Genomic DNA, 18,145 nt, shown 5'->3' on the forward strand with positions numbered 1-18,145 from the left:
GTTCTCATGGGGAGCTTTGGTCAGTAAAATTTGATTTATACTGTAATAGTTCATGACTTGAAAATTATACTGACCATCATTTGCATTGACCATTTAAGAAAATCTGAGAAAATATCACTTGCATAATTGGAAAACAGTGTATGTATCTTTTTTTATCATGATAAAAAAAATTTCAGTTTGATTTTTGACTATTGAAATATCTTCTAAGGGAATTTAAATTGTGCTGTTGTGACATCAACGTTGTTCTGCGCTTGCGGGTCGCTTTGGGGTTGAACAGCTCACACTGAAGTCTGATCCCAATGTCATTTAATTAGTGATATGATCAATGTTACAAAAAATATGATTCTTGCAAAAAAAATGGAATTGAGCATCAATTTTTTTTAGCTTTCAATGTTTATTTAAATTAATTTTATTTTTTCTTTACTTTGTCCATAAAATGTGTTATTTTTGTTTAGCTAGCATGGTAGAGTCCCTCAGCCTCGTTGTTTACCTTAAAAGATAATGGATGCGTCCTTCGTGGGGAGACTTTGGTCCCAGGAGAGGCGAGCTAGCAGAGCTCTGCCCCAAATACGAATGTCCTGTTTTATGAAACAGTACAAACTGCTGCCATGTTTCCAGCTCTGTGAGCTGAAACCGAGCAGAAATGAGATCTAGAGAGTTTTGAACACACCACTTTAATGTCAACTTTGCAAGATGTTCCTGTTTCTTTCCATTTGTGTCCTGTCTGAGCCGCTCTGCTCTCTCAGCACTGCAGCATTGAGCTGCTCCATCGTGTAGTTATCTACTGCAACCGATGAGCTGAATCTGCTTCATCAGGCCTGACTTCTTGGCACAAAACGCTGCTGCTTTTGGACAGAAAGTGGATAATTACTCAAATCTGTCTGCGTAAGGAATGCAAGTTATCAATTAACGAGTTAATTTAAAGTTGATCTTATCTCTACACTAACATAAAAAAACAGTTTACTCTTGTATGAAAAGGACCAACTGTCTTTTTATTATATAAAGGGCTAAATTTCTCATAATATGCCAAATAAAAGATTTATTATTTTGTGTCAGCTAGTACTAATTGCCTGAATAAACAGAAAATTGTGGCTTAGTCATATTATTAAACTTATAAAATATAGCAAAACAGAAGCACCTCTGATGGTTGAATAGAACAATAAAATATGTAATTAAATAATAAAATATATGAAACAGTGAATCCTCAGTGAACAGAGAAATGTTTTTAAATGAAAAGTCTGCGGTTGCTCTTGAAGGAATGTTAAAACTTCCCTCCACGAAGAGCATTAACACTCAAAATGCGTTATGTTACAATTTTTTTCTGTTATGGCTCTGCCTTTCTGTCGTTACATCCTTGCCTTCGTAACACATCATTAATTTTTGATTGAGAAGTTAAAGCGACTTCGTCATGCGGCTCGGTTGAATGAACACTATTAAAGGTGATGACTTAAGGAGTTTGTCGAGTGTTTATATTTCAAAACAGAACCGCTTAAAGTGCCTTTTCCATCCCAAACCGGACTCTCTTTGGCCCGTTGCTCTTTGTTATGCTACAGCCCCGCCGCCATCTTTGATTCTGTCTTAACGGCTCCGCTTAAGGATGACCAGCATTGCCCTCTGCTGGATGGCGGCCAAACTACAACACTAAAAGCCGGTGTTCTATACGCTGTCCGGAATAGACCTTACCACAGGGGCCGCGTTTCATTGGCTGATGATCATTGTACGTGGTCACGTGCGTGGCCGTCTCACAAACACACTTAGCTTCCCGTTAGCTAAGTACAGCATAAAGGCAGAACTGATACAACTGCTACACCTTAAAGCCTGTCTGCTACACAGTCTTACGTTAGCTAAACAGATCAATATGCAATGTGTCTGTATTTGACATGCCTGCGCATGCGCATTAAGAAGTCCGCCCTTCAGAAGAGTTGTCAGTTCAGCATACGCGGCAAGTTATGATGAAAATAAGTCAATAAACTGTTTTCAATGATAACTAGATAGACATACATGCATTGTCGTGGTTTAAAAGTGTATTTAAAGCAGTGACTAACTAAAGCTGCAGTCGATTACAACACACACCCTTGTAAAACTCGCCTCCCTGTTGCTTGATGACGGTCTGAGTAGTTGACTTCTAAGTCAGGATGTCATACAGCTGTTAATAACAAGGTGTAGGACGATTTATGTCATGATTCTATGTTGCTGATTAAATAAAATCATATGGTAATGACAGCGTGTACTTGTCTGACCGATATAGCCGCCACTTCGTGCTAAGCGTGATCTGACGGCTTACGCTGATCTTACTGAACACCGGTGTAAAACGGACGTTACTAGTTAATTGATTGGAACTCATTTTTATATAATAAACTATTAATTGACAATAACAGCATTCGAAGCTTTTATTTGGTTTATAATGACACTTTCCTCCTCTCTCTGCAGGCTCTTGCTGCCAACGCGGGAACAGGGCTCGCTGCGGTGGAGCCACAGGTGGCCATGTTCTGTGGAAAACTCAACATGCACGTCAACATTCAGACCGGTCACTGGGAGCCCGACCCGTCAGGAACCCAAAGCTGCGTGGGAACCAAAGAGGGCGTGCTTCAGTACTGTCAGGAGGTGAGTCACAGCAACACAGACCCCTCATGTCAGACTTGTGTTGAAATCAGTCACTAAATAAAGGAAGTGACAAAGCAGATTAAATTATTATATGATTTTATTAGGATGTGAGGGAGGATTTATGTGGGTTTGGTCATTAAAGTTACTTTTGCATCTAAATACATTACAATATCATTAAAAATTTAAATTATTTCAGTAATTCCTCAAAAACTAAATCTGATTTTACTTTTGTGGATACAGAGATCACACAAACCCAACATGTATACATTTTAATTTATTGAAACCTAATGAACTGACAAGATTCAAAGCAGATTCGGGAAAAGAGAAAGCAAATATTACTCAAAACTAAGTGAGATTTTTTTTAAATTTAGATTTACAATGATGATGATGCATTTCAATTCAAGATGTCTGTTTATGGAACAATTTTGACTGAGAAAAAACAACCCAAATCTCTTTCAGCATTTAAAATAAATCATTATGATGAATCAATATGGCATTGAATAAGACGATGTTTTGTTGTGTATTTGAAATATATCAGTGATAGTCTTCTGAGTTGAATAAGCTAATTTTCTCTTTATGTGGATAGCGGGCAGATATAAGTTTATATGTGTTGTTACATGAACTATTCATATTTATTGAGTGAATTACATTTTTTAAAATGAAATGGGGATACATATTTATTTCTCAGAGTGGTATACTGGAAATATTCCATTGATTAAATTTTTTGGAGGGTTTATGCTGCATTCGGTGCTTGGTTAGGACTCATTTTGCATGACTGTCTCAATACCGTACCGCCTGGAGGTGAACAGCCTGAGGCTCTACTTAGGTGCCAGTTTGCCTTAACAGCAGCCTTGGGCTCTTCTTCATCAGTGCCCCTCATTTTCCTCTTGACAATACAAATCTACAAGTTTTAGGTCAAACCTCTTACTAGAAAGTTAGTTGCGCTAAAACGTTAATCATAAACATTAGTTCCACTGATGCTAAAGCACTATGCTAACATGGTACTTAGCAGAAGCTAATGCTAAAGCACTAATTTCAATATAAATATCTCCCCTTGGAAAACACTTAACAAATTTAATTTAGCATGTTCTAATGTCTTTGAAATAAAGTTACTGAGAAAAAATAGAGAAAACATGAGGAGAGGAAACGGAACTGCTGGCTTCACCGACTTCAAAATAAGAGCGTTGATATAAACGTCTTAACTACCTGAATAATTCTCAACAGTCTACCAAAACATCAACACAGATGTTTTATTTATTCAACTAAAACTTTACAAAACGTCCAAGTGAGTTAGAATTTTCAGAATTTATCCAGAAAAAAACATTTAGAGGAAGCTAAGTGCGCTAAATTGCTACACAAAAAATTGTCTCCGGTATTGGCGGAAGCATTCCCACCGCTAGTCATGTAGGTTTTTATTCTGAGTCGCTCCACTTTTCCCCAAAAGTCTTGGGTCTTGATTTCCAGATTTTAAGTTTACTTTCATATGTAAGTGGTACTTTGAAACAAAACAAAGTCAAAATTAAAGTCTGGATGTGTTTAAAAAAAAAGAAGCACAACAGCTATATGCACAAAGCTTCTGTGTGTTTGAAGAGAAGCTGACACATGTGTCACAAATGTGTCACATTTCTAGATGAAAGTTACATTAAAAATTCATTTAGTCTAGAATAAACTAAATAGAAATACATTTTACATCTATTTCCAGTTGGTTGAAGGCATTTTGGTTCAGGTGAAGATCTGGATTAGCTGGAAAGATTGAATACGTTCCTTTTCATTTCATGGTGATTTGTCCTCAGAAACGCCATTAAGCTCTTCCTGGGGGACGGATGTTATTGTAGTGTGTGGCATTTCAATTACCAGAGCCTCTACCTGTCATTTCCTGGGCTTTGCCTGAAATTAAGGAGGTGTTTCTCCACAACACGGATTTCCTCGTTCTTGTCTTGGCCTGTGTTTGTTAGCAGCACATTGTAATCCTGCTGGGAGGTTTTTAGGGAGGAAGCGTCCTCAGATGCTTCAGTTGCGTTTTATAGATGACATTTTCATGGCATTTAAGGAAAGTGCAAACCTGTGCGCTCTTTCACAGTTGAGCAGTTCAAGCTAGTGGGTATAAAGTCCAGATAAAAGGATCTATTAAAGGGGATGAATTATGCCAAAGGTGTCCAAACTTTTTGAAAAAACTTGAAGGCAAAAAAACCAACTAAAATGAGACAAATAAAGTCGTTACATTTTGTAGGACACTGATGTTAGATCCAAATCATTAAACAGATTTTTCACGCTTGCTGTATTAAAAGAAAGGCATTTAACTTTAACATTTTTTGGGGCTTTATTTAAAAAAATCTCACTAATGAAGACAGGATTTGGGTCTTTTTCTTTCAAAATGCTCAATATATTTAGCCAAGTTTAATAAATTAAATAGAAGCTGATTTAGGTGCAGTAAAGTTGGATTTTCAGTAAGTCTCTGGATATTCTATTTATCATAAAATCTTGGTTATGTACTTAATATTTTTTTATTATAGGAAAATGACATTGGTGATCATGTTACCCTGATTAGAAATAAAAAGCCTCCATCTGCATTAATCACCTGTACTGGAAAGTTTATCATGCTTGAACTGCAGTTGAGGGTCACAAAAGAATTGTCAGAAGGGCCACAAATGGCACATTTTTGTTCTTCCATTTGTGTCTTTACTGTTTCTAAAAACACCCAGCAGCTTTTTTGGCATTAAGTTAATGTATTCTGTTTCAAAAACCTTCCGAATGGATCATCACAAATCAGTAGGCACTGACATAGTAACCCCAGCTTGTTACCTAGCAACCACAGCAGAGTTCCGCCCGTCACCTAGCAACCCAAGCTGAGCTCCAGAATGTTTGGTCAGCTTGTTTTACTGCTGTAAAATATTTTTTATTGTTGGCTTCAAATCCAGAAATCACTTGCTGCGTTCTTGTTGGTTGTGCAGGAGGCTCTACGACTGCTTTTCAAAGATGCATGGTTGTGTAATTGTGCATCTGTTTGCAGCCACTTTCACATGCAAGTGTAAGCCCAGCCAGGAGCAGCTAATTTGGATTTATTTGGAGCTAAAGCAGCTCCAAATAGGTAGAACTGACCAAACTAAAATCTCATTAACTAAGAATGATTTTGAAAAAAAAAAGAAAATATAATGAACATGTTTTGTATGGACCATAGACCTATCCTAACCTGTTCAATGAAGCATAATAGGTCACCTTTAAAGCTCCAGTCAGCCATGAACATAAGTGTTTAATATCTGCTGCTGTTTTTGTTTTTCCAACAGATGTATCCAGATCTCAAAATCACCAACGTAGTGGAAGCCAACCAGCCTGTCCGCATTGAGAACTGGTGCAAAAAGGAGAAGAAGGTGTGCAAAGGCCACGCCCACTTCGTGGTGCCTTACATGTGCTTAGGTAAGCTAGTAAACGCTCCTTTAACTCAGCCCCTCTCCTCTGCTCCCCTCTGTGCTGAAAACGAAGAGCTTATGAGTCATTTCAGCCTTGGGCAGAGGTGACATTGAGTGATATTGGATTCGGTTCACTAATTCTGGCCTTTAGCTGCAGACTGAGCCGATCCGCGCTGGATGGGGAGTTAATGTCTCCCAGAACGGATGGCTGATGGGGGGAGGATTTTATTGCTGGGGATGCTTGTTGAACAATAAAGCACAATCTTATTTGCCCCCTCAGACAGCGGTCATAAACTCACGCTGACACACAGGGTCAGCGGCGGAGGGCTTGCTTTATTGCATCTCATACCGCTGTTTGACTGCACTGTCACAAACGACTCCTGTCCTCCTCTGTTCCCGGCAGGATCACGGTAATCTGCAGCGGCAACATGGCCGTATTCTGCTGCATGAAATGTCACATGCAAAGTTGGATGAAGAAAAAAGACCGCAGCACTCTCCTTCTCCCTCCTAGGGATGAAGGAATATGAGAAATGGATTCCTGAAAACAAAGACTCTCCCTCCAGCTATAAAAAGAAGAAACATCTTTGTCTGAGCAGTGGTGTCTCCAAGAGGGGGGGCAAGGGAGGCCATGTCTCCCTTGAAAAATGTTGGATATATATACATACATAGCTCCATTCACAAAATTAGAATATTACAGAAAAACCCATTTATTTCATGAACTTTATCACTAACGAAAACGCATTATATAGGTTAATTACAAAGAAATGGATGTTTGAAAGCCTTTATTTCTTTTAATTATGATGATTTTCTACTTGTGGGTAATGAAAACATGACATTTAAAATTACAATATTACATCAGACCAATAAAAATGACTTTTTATTTTATAGAAATATGGATTTAAGGAAAAGTATGTTTAATAGCTTACGAGTTATAATTTTCTACAAGTATTTTAATCTGACAAACAAGCCTAATCTGAATGCATGTTCTAATCTATTGAATAACTGTATTCATAATCATTGCCTTAAACGACACACACTTGAAAACGGCTGTAATTATTACCAATCAAAGCTATGAAACAACCATAGAAAAGGATTATTATCTTTAACCATCCAATATTCTCAATTAATTAGAAGCCCAGTCTGTTTGGGTCTTATAGAAAAGCTTAACAGAAATGCAAACCCTTCAGCTGCGTGTCTGGCTATAATACAAACTGGAGACGACAGACTGTCTGACCTGAGGAGGAAATGAAAGGTTCAAAATGTCACATACTTGAGACAAGCATATGCTGTAACAGTCAGATTCACTTAGTCGTGTTTTACCCATCGGCAAATAGCTTTTTATCTAAAGAAGCCAAGGCAATAACATTAAGCAAAGGTAAAATCATGGCTTTAGTTTTCATCCCATCCAGTTTCGTAGGTTTTTGGATTTGGCTGCTACACATTTAGAGACACTTATCAGAGCATTTAGGTTCCAGAGTTTTTTATTTAGCTTTGATCATCTCTAATAATTTGACACGGCTAGCTAAAAAGTTAGCTACACAAACCATAAAGCATTGATCATAAACATTAGTTCCGCTAACATTAAAACGCTACACCAACATGGTATGTAGTGAAAGCTAATGCTAATGCGTTCATTTTAGTCATGTAGATAATAGAAAAATTTCAACAGAGATGTTAAACTTTATTCAATTGAATGTTTACAAAACAGCTGAGTAAATTAGTGCACTAGAATTAATCAGGAAAAATACATTTAGGGGAAGTCAAGGGTGCTAAAAGTTGGCAAGAAAGTGCTAATTAGCTGAGTTATTAGCATCATATCAAGGAATATTCGTCGCTGTACAGTAATTACAGTTTAATAAGGAAGAAACAAAATGCAGAAGATGGCCTTGAATGATATGATTGTTCTGAATCCGTATGAGGTTATTGGTTTTAGAAAAATAAAATAAGCTACACAAAATTAGCTCGGTTTAAAATTGATGCACAGTTTCAGTTCCTCCATGTTTTCTCTCCCTAAACAAAATCTCCACAAATTCAGGTGGTTTTGTTAACATCTAACTGAGATGTTAGAAACATCTGAATTAGATGTTTCTCATTGAGAAACATCTGTTAGCTGTTTCTCCATTAGCAGATGATTTTAATTTGTATTTTTAAGACTTGGTTTGTCTGTGATTATCATTTTGATTGGAACAAAACCTTCTGTGTATTGATCATCCTTTAAAGTCTAATTTCAAACAACAGATAATGTGAATAAAATATAAAATATGTTCCTCCAGAAAACACAGTTTTATGGTGAAATCTATCTGGTTCAAAGAAACATATAAAGTTCAATTTAAAACACAATTTGCCCAGTATGCCTTTTATACATAGTACATTTATAGCACCACTACTTTTTATTCCCTTTTGTTTTATGAATTCCAGTTTGATATTGATTCTCTTGTCTTTTGTTTTTTAATTCTCCTTTTTGACTTATCAGAGGAAAAAGGCATTTAAATAATTATCTTCTTCTTTTGTTGACTAACCTAGTGGGTTTTATAAAGAGCAGCCTCCACATTTACAAACCATCAGAAAGGCGGAGTGACGGCGCCGATAACAGATTGGGGCTTGTTTCGGAGCACCGCGCCTCAGGTTATTGCATTCCTCCGTCTCTTTGTAAATTTCTCTGCACCGAGCGTTAAACCCTGAATCATAATAACTTGCGCCAGACAATCATTCACAATCACAGAACAACGAGCCGCGGTGGAGGACAGGAAAATAATAGCGTCAGTCGGGACTGGTGGGTGAAGATACAAAATGCTGAAACAGGAAAAACGAAGTTGTGCGTTCGAGCTGGAAGGTGAAACTTTGAGTTTATAAGAAAATATTTGTTATGCAACACTGACCTCCAGTTGTTGGGTTTTTTTCATTACTTCAAATAATTCTGGTGGTGTGATCAGATTTCTGCACAGTCTGTGATGCAATGCAAACAAACTCTGTGCAGAAAATTAGAGGAGGAGACTGAATGTCATTATTTACTGTTTTTTTTATGGGAGGAAATGCCAATATGCTGAATTATTCTTCCAGCTGCTTCATTTGCTTCCTCCAAAAGGAGCCTCTTGTTTTTGCTGCTGTTGCTTCTGTTTTTAGGTATAAAACCTTAATAAAGTTTGAAACAGTTCATTTGATTTTATTTGAAACAATTGTTTCTCTTTTATTGTTTTGACTTTTTTTTAACATTGACACAGCCTGTAAATTTATTTGCAGTAAACATGGATGTTGCTACAGTATTTGCTCTGTTTCTGATTTGTGTTATTTTATTAGACTTCAACGTTTCAGATCATAAAACAAATATAAATGTCAAACAAGGAAAACCCCAGGAAACACATTAGGAAGTTTTCAGGCTCAACACAGACCTTATCTACGTCAAGGTCAGACTTGGTACACTTGAAATAAGACAAAACTAACTTGAAAGTAACTTATTACTGGTAATTATGCTTGTTTTTAGTGAATAATTTCTTAATATTATTTATTCCAGTGTCAGATTGTTTAACTTTATTGGGTAAAATGTCTTGCTATATGTTAAATAACCTGGCAGTGCGCTGTGGAGGAGCTTGGTCGCTTCATCTTCAGAAAATCTGAATCAGGACTGGCCGTGTTGGGGTCATGTCATGTCTGCAACCTAAAATCCGGACCACAGCAGGCTCTGGTCCGGATTTTAGCTCTCCTGGCTGATAAATGCATCGTATCCACATTAGAAAGGGTTTTATGCAGTGGGCCGAGGGGAACTGCACACACCTCCAAATTGCACCAGGGCTGTAATGTGCTGGTTGCTGGCACATTAAAGGGGCAACCTTTAAATAAAGGGCAACCTTTATTTAAAGGTTGTCCGTTTAAATAAAACAAGGATATTGTTTTATTTAAAGGGGAAATATGATGCAAAATTCACATTTTGTACGACTTGGTTCTTCCATTTAGGTTTCTTCTGCTTTTAAGAACAGCGCAAGAGCTCAAAAAACATTATCCAGCTGTTCCTTGGCAATAAGCTGTTTTTGGGGGTCTGGAAAATAAACGGTTTCAAAAACCTCCAGATTGTTGAGTTGCAACCCAAGTGTAACTCCAACCAGCAACCCAAGTGTAACTCCAGCATGTCTGATCTGCAGGTATTACCGTTGTATGGCCTGTACAATGGCTGCTGGAAAAGACAAGTGTTTTGCTGTCGTCTCACTTGTTGCATTCTTGTTGGTTGTGGAGTAGGCTCAATACATTTTCACAAATGTATTGTTGTGTAAATTGCACAACTGTTTGCAGCCATTTTCATTTGCAAGAGTAAACGTTGATGACCTGTTATGCTCCCTTGAACAGGTTAGAACAGGTTTTTGAGTTATACAAAACATGTTCATTAAATTTTTTGCATAAAATCATTCTTACAATGAGATTTTCAGTCTGCTCAGTTCTGCCAACTTTGAGCTGTTTAAGGAAGCCCTGTCACTTTAAATCCAAAGGTGCTGCTGCTGGCCATGCCCCCAACTTGTACGTGAAAATGGTTGCCAACAGATGCGCAATTATACAACTGTACATCTTTGAAAAGCAGAAGTTGGGCCTCCTGCACAACCAACCAACAAGATTGTAGCAAATGGTTTACTTGAAAGGAAGTCAACAATAAAATACTCTTCTTTTCCAGCAGCCATTGTGTACTCTCAAGTAATTGTATTATGAAGTATTTCTACTCTTACTTGAATAAAATTTCTGGATTCTCTGTCCACTAAATGAAAAGCAGAAGTGGAGCCTCCTGCAAACCAACAAGAATGTAGCATGGCAAGTCAACAATAAAACATTTGTCCTTTCTAGCAGCCATTGTGCAGCAGTAAAACCAGCTGACCAAACATGCTGGAGTTAAACTTGGGTTGCTGGGTAACGGTGTAGTGCCTGTGGAATGGTACTTAACCACTTGGAGGTTTTTGAAACTGGTCATTTTCCAGACACCAAAGCACATTAACTCATTTCCATAAAACAACTAGGTGTTTTTTCTGTTTTTTGAAGCAGTAGAGACAAAACCTGAAGAAAAAAATTTGTAAAATGTGAATTTTTCATAATGGGTTCCCTTACAGTGGTGAAGCGACCTGTTGTGCGGCCGACTCCAGGTCTAAATGTTTTCTGTAACTGTACCTCCCAGACGGAGAGGAGAAGCAGCTGCTGAGTCCTCTGCTATTTCCAGCGCTCTCCTCTTTCTTTCCTACCCTCTCATTTTCCAAAACACTGCTTTTCCAAGCCGCTGCTTACCTCCAGCGGCGTTCCCGCCGTCCGAGGCTATGGCGCTAAATGAGCCGGCTCCCAGCCGACTCCACCAACCCTCTGCCATTTTCTCCTCCGTCAAAATGCCAGCCAGGCGTTTAATCTTCATCAGGACCCCAGACTCCACATTTAGATCTGCACGGATTTCAGCCTGAAACTATTCATAGAGAGTCACAAGATGCCTTTCAAGCCATTTATTTGCTCCGGATCTGACTTCCTGCTCCATGAATTAAACATGGCTGAATATAAATCATCAAGCAAATGATATCATTGAGATGCAGGAAGAGTTTAAAAATGTGAAACCGATTTTCTCCATTGCAGCTAAGCAGATCGGATAATCCCTTTTTGTAGTTTAGGGGTTCACACAGGTGCAGATGTCAAAGGCCGCCTTTTTATTCCACTATAAAGAAAATTAAAGGACGAGGCAGCTATGAATTATTGAATATCCTCATCTCATCTTCCTTTTTTAACTCCAGTCGGCTGATTTATTGCCTCCAACCCGGCCGTGTTTCAGAGGAATGGATTTTCCTGCACAGATCGGTGCCCAGACTAACGGCCATCATTCTCTTTCAGTGGGCGAGTTTGTGAGTGACGTCCTGCTGGTTCCAGAGAAGTGCAAGTTCTTCCACAAGGAGCGCATGGACCTGTGCATCAGCCACCAGCAGTGGCACGCCGTGGCCAAGGAGGTGAGGATCCGCTCCGCAGGATTACCGCCGTCTTTACAGATTCCCTGGTCACGCTTTGGTTAGAGGAGGCGTTTATACGTTTCTAACTGACACGCTTTCTGAGTCTTAATAAAACGACTTGGTCAAAAATTCAGCAGGATTACGCAATTAAATCCCTTCTAAGCATCTTCCAAGATGATTTTTTGAAACGTTTGAACTGAATTCTTCTTCTCTCCGTTTAATATTTAGGAAGTTTTATAAGAATCAGCAGTGAAGTTTTCTGACCGATCTTTAAAAAGATTCTGATTGTTTTTCTCTGAAATGTGGCTGAATATAGCAAGAAAGCCACTGAGTTGGTAAAAATAGAGTGAATATTGTTCCCAAAGAGTATTAAGCTTATTTTTACTTTAAGTAAAAGTAAAAAGTATCTGTCCGTGAAATTACTCGAGTAAAAAAGTATTTGATAAACAGTTTACTCAAGTACTGAGTAACTGATCAAATTTAATATTAAATAAAATATTAAATTAAATGGAAATTTTGGTATTTTCCAAATCAGTTTCTTTCAGTAATTAACTAAATTACATTTACTTGAAAAATTTAGAAAAAAATATAATAAAATAAACTTTTAGGAGTATTTTCACTACGCTGTGCTTTGAGTAATTTTATTATGAAGTATTTTTACTCTTATTTGAGTAAAATTTCTGGATTTTCTACACACTGAATGAAAAACAAACATGTTTGTACCAAACATTCACCAGATGTAGACACACACCTGCAGTTTTTGTTAAAGTTTCATAAGTTTTTTATTGAAAGAAACTGATTTGGAAAATTTTTCTTTTGTCTCATTTTGTTATTTTTTGTTACTTAACTGAATTATTGTAATTTTGGTCCTTAAAATACAAAAATCTCCACTTAACTTTATATTTTGACTATGTAATTTTTAAATCTTAAATGATTTAAATGAATAGACTTTTTACCAAATACTTTTTTACTCTTACTTACTTTGCTCTCCTCTTGCGTTAGAAACTAGACTAAAATTACTTTGTAAGACTTTGTGGGGGTTTTCATGAAGATTATTCCAAATGTTTGATATCAAGCCCAGAAAAAATCCTAAAAAACATCCATAATATGGTTATTTTTAAAAATATTCCTTCCTCCTCTGTGAGTGTGTGTGATCAGACATCCTCACATTTCAGCCTATAATCAGATTAGTGCTGCGGCTGCTAATCCCCCTCAGGAGGCTGCAGAGTTAGTTTGACCGTAACTGAAGCTCTCCTCAAACATTTCCTCACCTTCTAGATTTTCTGTTTCCTTCTGCACTGTGAACGTTTAATGCAAATTGTCAGCCAATTTGAAACGTTTCCAGTGGACAAAATGTGAGAAACGACTTGGAAAACAAAGGATGTTGTTTCTCAAGCTGCTGCTGAGATGTTAAGCGGGGCGGCTAATCCGTCTCTGCACCGGTGGAGTTTCAAGCCGAGTTCGTGACCGATACCTTCCAGCAGCTGCAGGATGGAAGCGTTTGGGAAAAGCAGGTCACCTGCAGGACAGCGTGACTTTGGGAAAATATGGAGCGCCTCACTCAAACTCAAACTTTTACCGCAGTACAAACAGAAACTTCACTGGGATTTCCAATGAAATACCAACAGAAATTAGTGTTTAAGTGTGAACTAAAGACGCACAGATTCACTTTTTGTACTTCTGATACAGATATCTGAATTGATTTGAAACATTAAAATATAAATCTACTGAATTACAAACTTATTTGATAACTCTGCACCAAGGTAGCTCACTTAAATGCACCAATATCTTCATTTGCTTGGTAAAACATGTAAAAACAACTTTGATTTGTCCAGTTAGTTAGTTAATTAGGAGTGAAACGGCCAATTTAAAATAAATAATAAAGAAACGGAAACTGACAAAAACTACAGGATGGCTACTTTATGACAATAAACTGCAACAAACTTTCTTTGAAATGGCTCAGAAAGTGAAATTAGACATAATGCAAAATAAATAATCTAACATAGAATTAGCCTGAATAGATCTGCCTGATATCTGATCTGGACTCTTTTCGTTCTCTGGAGAACAACAAATGGGTTACAGATAAAACTGTAGAAAAAGTTAAAGCATGTTTATTATAAGGAAATAAACAACATCCCTGTACAATCCAGCGTCCAGAAGTGTAAAAAGAGCGTTTATTAGAGACTCAGCCAGAAGGTCAGTGGCCGTGTTGGGCTAATCCGCCAACAGCCGACTAGCAGTACTGATTTTTCATTTTGTGTTTCTGCTAGTTTTGACAACAGTAGATTCTATCAGTATTTAAAATTGCTTAACGCACTTAGCTTCCCCTAGCTAAGTTATAAAGCTGCTACTTCTCCAACACACAATCTTTTTATAAACTTTCAGTTGAATAAAGTTCAACATTTGTGCTCACGTTTTGGTTTTTGACTGCTGAGAATTCTTCAAGCAATTATATGTTTATGGTCATGCTCTTATTTTGAAGTGAGTGAAGCCTGTTCATGCAGCAGTTCTGTTTCCTGCCTGCATGTTCTCTGTTGTTGTTTTTTCTCCACCCAGTAACGTTATTTCACTGGCTTTATAAAAGATAAATGTCAAAATTAAACTGGTATCAGAGGTTTGTTTTTCTTTCAAGGGCACATATAATTTGAATTAGCGCTTTAGCATTAGCTTCCATTAAGAATGATGTTTGTTCAGCACTTTAGCGTTAGCAAAGCTGATGTTTATGATTAGTGTGTTAGGGTTAGCAGCTAGCGGGTTTTTTGGCAGCGGTGCTCACCTGTGGGCGGTGGTACTCGGGTCGGGGAATCCGCTGACAGGAAGCTGCTTGGTGTGACCCTGTCAGGCCTGCTCCAGGAGCTCCACGGTGCTCCACAGCTACGGCATGCTGCTGCCCTGCGACATCGACAAGTTCCACGGCACAGAGTACGTCTGCTGCCCCGCCTCCCGCTCCGCAGAGTCCGCCCCGGCGTCCCTGCCCTCCCAGGAGGAAGACGACAACGAAGACGAGCACGTGGAGGATGAGGATGTTGCCCTGGGTGACGATGAGCCTCTGGAGGAAAGGTGAGCAGATCTTTGAAACTCCATGCAACAAGAGAAACCTTCTGATCGTGTTGTTTAAGTTTAGCCTATTTATTTCTTAGTGTTTTCTCACCCGATAGTTCGGTAGATTAGGTTCGATTGGGGAGCAAAACTACAACATTTGTTACATTTTCAGCTGCTGCGACCCAAACCCTTTGAAAAACCTGTTCCCCTCCTCGCCTGTGGGGGCGCTGCACTTATAACCACTGAAGGAAACAACATGAAACGTCTGAAGAAGACACTGAGCGGCATCGGATTTTAGCAGTTTTAGGATTTCTCTTTTGTCTTTGGTAAAAGACAACAAGCCATTTCTCCTGCTAGTGTTACACTCATGCATTTGTTTCGGTTGTATTTACCCACAATGCCCTGCGTCGTAGTCCACTTCCTGTTTGGTTTTTCCACATGCGTTCAAATTGCACTGGAGTTCACTTAAACCAAACAAAGAATGAGGTTTGTAGGTGGACTAGAGTTCACTTTTTTTGTTTGCATCAGAGTTCGGTCACACATTCAAACCTCACCAAATGAACCAGACCGCTCCAAAACCAGGAAGTGGACTACAGCCCAGGGCATTCTGGGTAAATACGACCAAACAAAAGAGTCTAGTGCCAGAGAGAAAAGTATTTTATCAAACACAAAAAAGAAATCTTACAACCACTAAAATTTTATGCTTTACATTTCACGAAGCAGGAAGTTGTGCTCAGTTTTTTCTTCAGAGGTTTTTGTGCTGTTTCCTTCAGTGGGAGTTTGTGCAGAGTTCCCCTGCTCCCCTCCGGAGGCCAGGAGGGGAACAGGTTTTTCACTTAGTTTGGATTGTTTGACACAGAGCAGTGTGAAAGTGAACCGCAGCAGCTGAAAATATAATAAATGTTGCAACTTTCGTCTCCAATAGAACCGAGTCTACCGGACTATCAAGTGTGAAAACTCTCTAAATCAGGGATTCCTTCGTCCAGTTCTCAAAAGCTACTATTCAGTAGCTGCTGCTACTTCTCCACCACACCTGAGTCAAATGAACAGCTCATCACCAGTTCTCTGCAGAGCTGAATGATCTGCTGTGAGGAAATTCATCCGTTTTATTCAGATCTTTTGGAGCGTCTAATACAGGGGTGTCCAAACTTTTTGCAAAGAGGGCCAGATTTGATAAAGTCAAGATGCCCGGGGGCCAATAGTTTGTTCTGACATTTTTTAACTACAAAAGTTTCATGCAAATACACACTGTTATAAAACAATTATCTTTATTTTTCAAATGACAAAAAAACAACAAATATAAGCCACTCAGGCAAATGAGAACAACTCTAAAAACCCAAATTCTGCCTTTCATTCATATCTGTAGAGTCAGATAACATTGAACAAACTGTATGAAATACCTTAAATTTACATGAGTTTAAAAATATCTTTGCCTCAAGAACATTTTAAACAGGAGTTATAAGTAATGCAAAGTTGTCTGTTATTATTAAATCTTAAAACAAGTGAATTTTGCTCGTCATTTACAATATCTTTCAGAAAGTAATAGTTTGTATCACATCTACAGGTTCATAACCAAATCTTACTCAAGAGTTTAATAAAAATAAGTGCCATAAATCCAGGTGCATAAATGTTCTTTTGGCTCTTCACTGCTGATAGTGACAGACGTTGCCGTTCAAAATACTCAGTTTCATGTCCTCAACTCTCAGTGCCACACTGTTACGTGCCAGGCAAACATTTTTCTCAAATTCTTGCTTCTTCTCAGGGCAAAATGTTCTCCACCATTTTCATAACACAGTCTTTGATAAATGTACCTTCAGTAAAAGGTTTGCCATGTTTAGCTATTAACATTAACTTCGTAGCTTTGGTGGTATTTTCTTTTGACTCACAGGCCCGCGTGAAGAATCGCTGTTGTGATGCCAGTGCAGCTTGGAGCTGCTTCACTTTTTCAGCACGGTCACTTCCTGTTAGCTTGTTGTATGTGTTAGCATGTTTAGTCTGGTAGTGTCCTTTTACGTTGAAATCCTTAAACAAGGCAACCGTCGCACAAATTAGACAAGCACAATTGCCTTGATTTTCAGAAAAGAAGTGTTATAATTCCCATCTCTCTTGAAAGCGGCGGCCCTCACTGTAAACTTGTTTTCTTTGCAGTGGCCATGGCAGAAATGAGTGGAGAGCGGTCCGCTGCACGGAGGCAGACTGATAGTATTAAAGTGGTGCTGCCACCATTTGGTGAAAGGAGGAATTACAGTTTCAAGTTTTATGATTTATTTATTCTGTTTCACAGTGCAGGCGGGCCATAAATAATACATTATAAGACCGAAGCTGCGGGCCGTATGAAATCTGACCGCGGGCCGTGATTGGCCCCCGGGCCGGACTTTGGACATGCCTGGTCTAATACTTAAAGTGTTGCAGCTCTTGAGGACAGAACCGTAGCATCCCTGCTCTAAATCGTTTACTTCCCCTGTTCCAACCTCTCCAAAGTTGTTTTCTCTCAGCTCAAGGACGTAAAGGCTTGCAGACTGCTTGTACAAACATTTTTTAAACAAACGGGCCATTCTCAGGAGCTCCGTGAATTCAAGCATGGTAATTTGAGAGGATGCCACCTGTGCAGCAAGTCGTAACATTCAGCGATCAACTGTTAGTGGTATCAGCAAATAGGAACAACAGAAACCCAGTCAAGGAGAAATAATGGTGAGCTGAAGCATGCTGAGCTGCTCAGTGTGCAGAAATCAGCTGTGTTTTTTCTTAAAGTTTTGATTTAATTACTGCTCTTCATATGTTGTTTCTTCGGCAAACAGCCTTTATTTATGAGTCTGTATACTCCAATTAGCTATTAATCAAATACTAAATTAGTTGGAGATTATCTCAATAATCAAACGTGACTAATCCGACTAATCTGAATTTTTCATTTAACCACTTTGGTATGTTAGGAATACATTAAAAAGTGCAAATAAGCAAATAATTTAAGTCCTCTTTGTAAGAAGAAAATAAACATTTTATTGCCTAAGAGGTAAAATATAGCATTCCATTAGGAAAACTGAATGAAATTAGTTGAGGATTATTTCAATAATCAATTAATCATGATTAATTGTTTCAACTTTAATCATGATAAAAAAAAGTGCAATACAAAGGAAGATA

At 38.3% G+C, this 18,145-nt stretch overlaps 1 protein-coding gene and 1 long non-coding RNA gene across 6 annotated transcripts in view; one reads left to right on the forward strand and one right to left on the reverse strand.

Annotated features, from left to right (window-relative positions):
- The window catches only part of aplp2 (amyloid beta (A4) precursor-like protein 2), an 86,873-nt gene that overhangs the window by 39,497 nt on the left and 29,231 nt on the right, over window positions 1–18,145 (forward strand). For all 5 annotated transcript variants that reach the window (XM_027999454.1, XM_027999456.1, XM_027999455.1 and 2 more), the window contains exons 2-5: window positions 2,431–2,604; window positions 5,889–6,018; window positions 11,853–11,965; window positions 14,808–15,025. In XM_027999454.1, the coding sequence (XP_027855255.1) occupies window positions 2,431–2,604; window positions 5,889–6,018; window positions 11,853–11,965; window positions 14,808–15,025 (635 nt within the window). The remainder of the gene's footprint in view (window positions 1–2,430; window positions 2,605–5,888; window positions 6,019–11,852; window positions 11,966–14,807; window positions 15,026–18,145) is intronic.
- Window positions 659–14,879, reverse strand: LOC114133550 (uncharacterized). The gene is made up of 2 exons (XR_003593205.1): window positions 14,742–14,879; window positions 659–842 (listed from the first exon to the last, which is right to left on the reverse strand). It is a non-coding gene; the product is annotated as an uncharacterized LOC114133550 (long non-coding RNA).

Source organism: Xiphophorus couchianus, chromosome 18 (assembly GCF_001444195.1).
Source record: "Xiphophorus couchianus chromosome 18, X_couchianus-1.0, whole genome shotgun sequence".
NCBI lineage: Eukaryota > Metazoa > Chordata > Actinopteri > Cyprinodontiformes > Poeciliidae > Xiphophorus > Xiphophorus couchianus.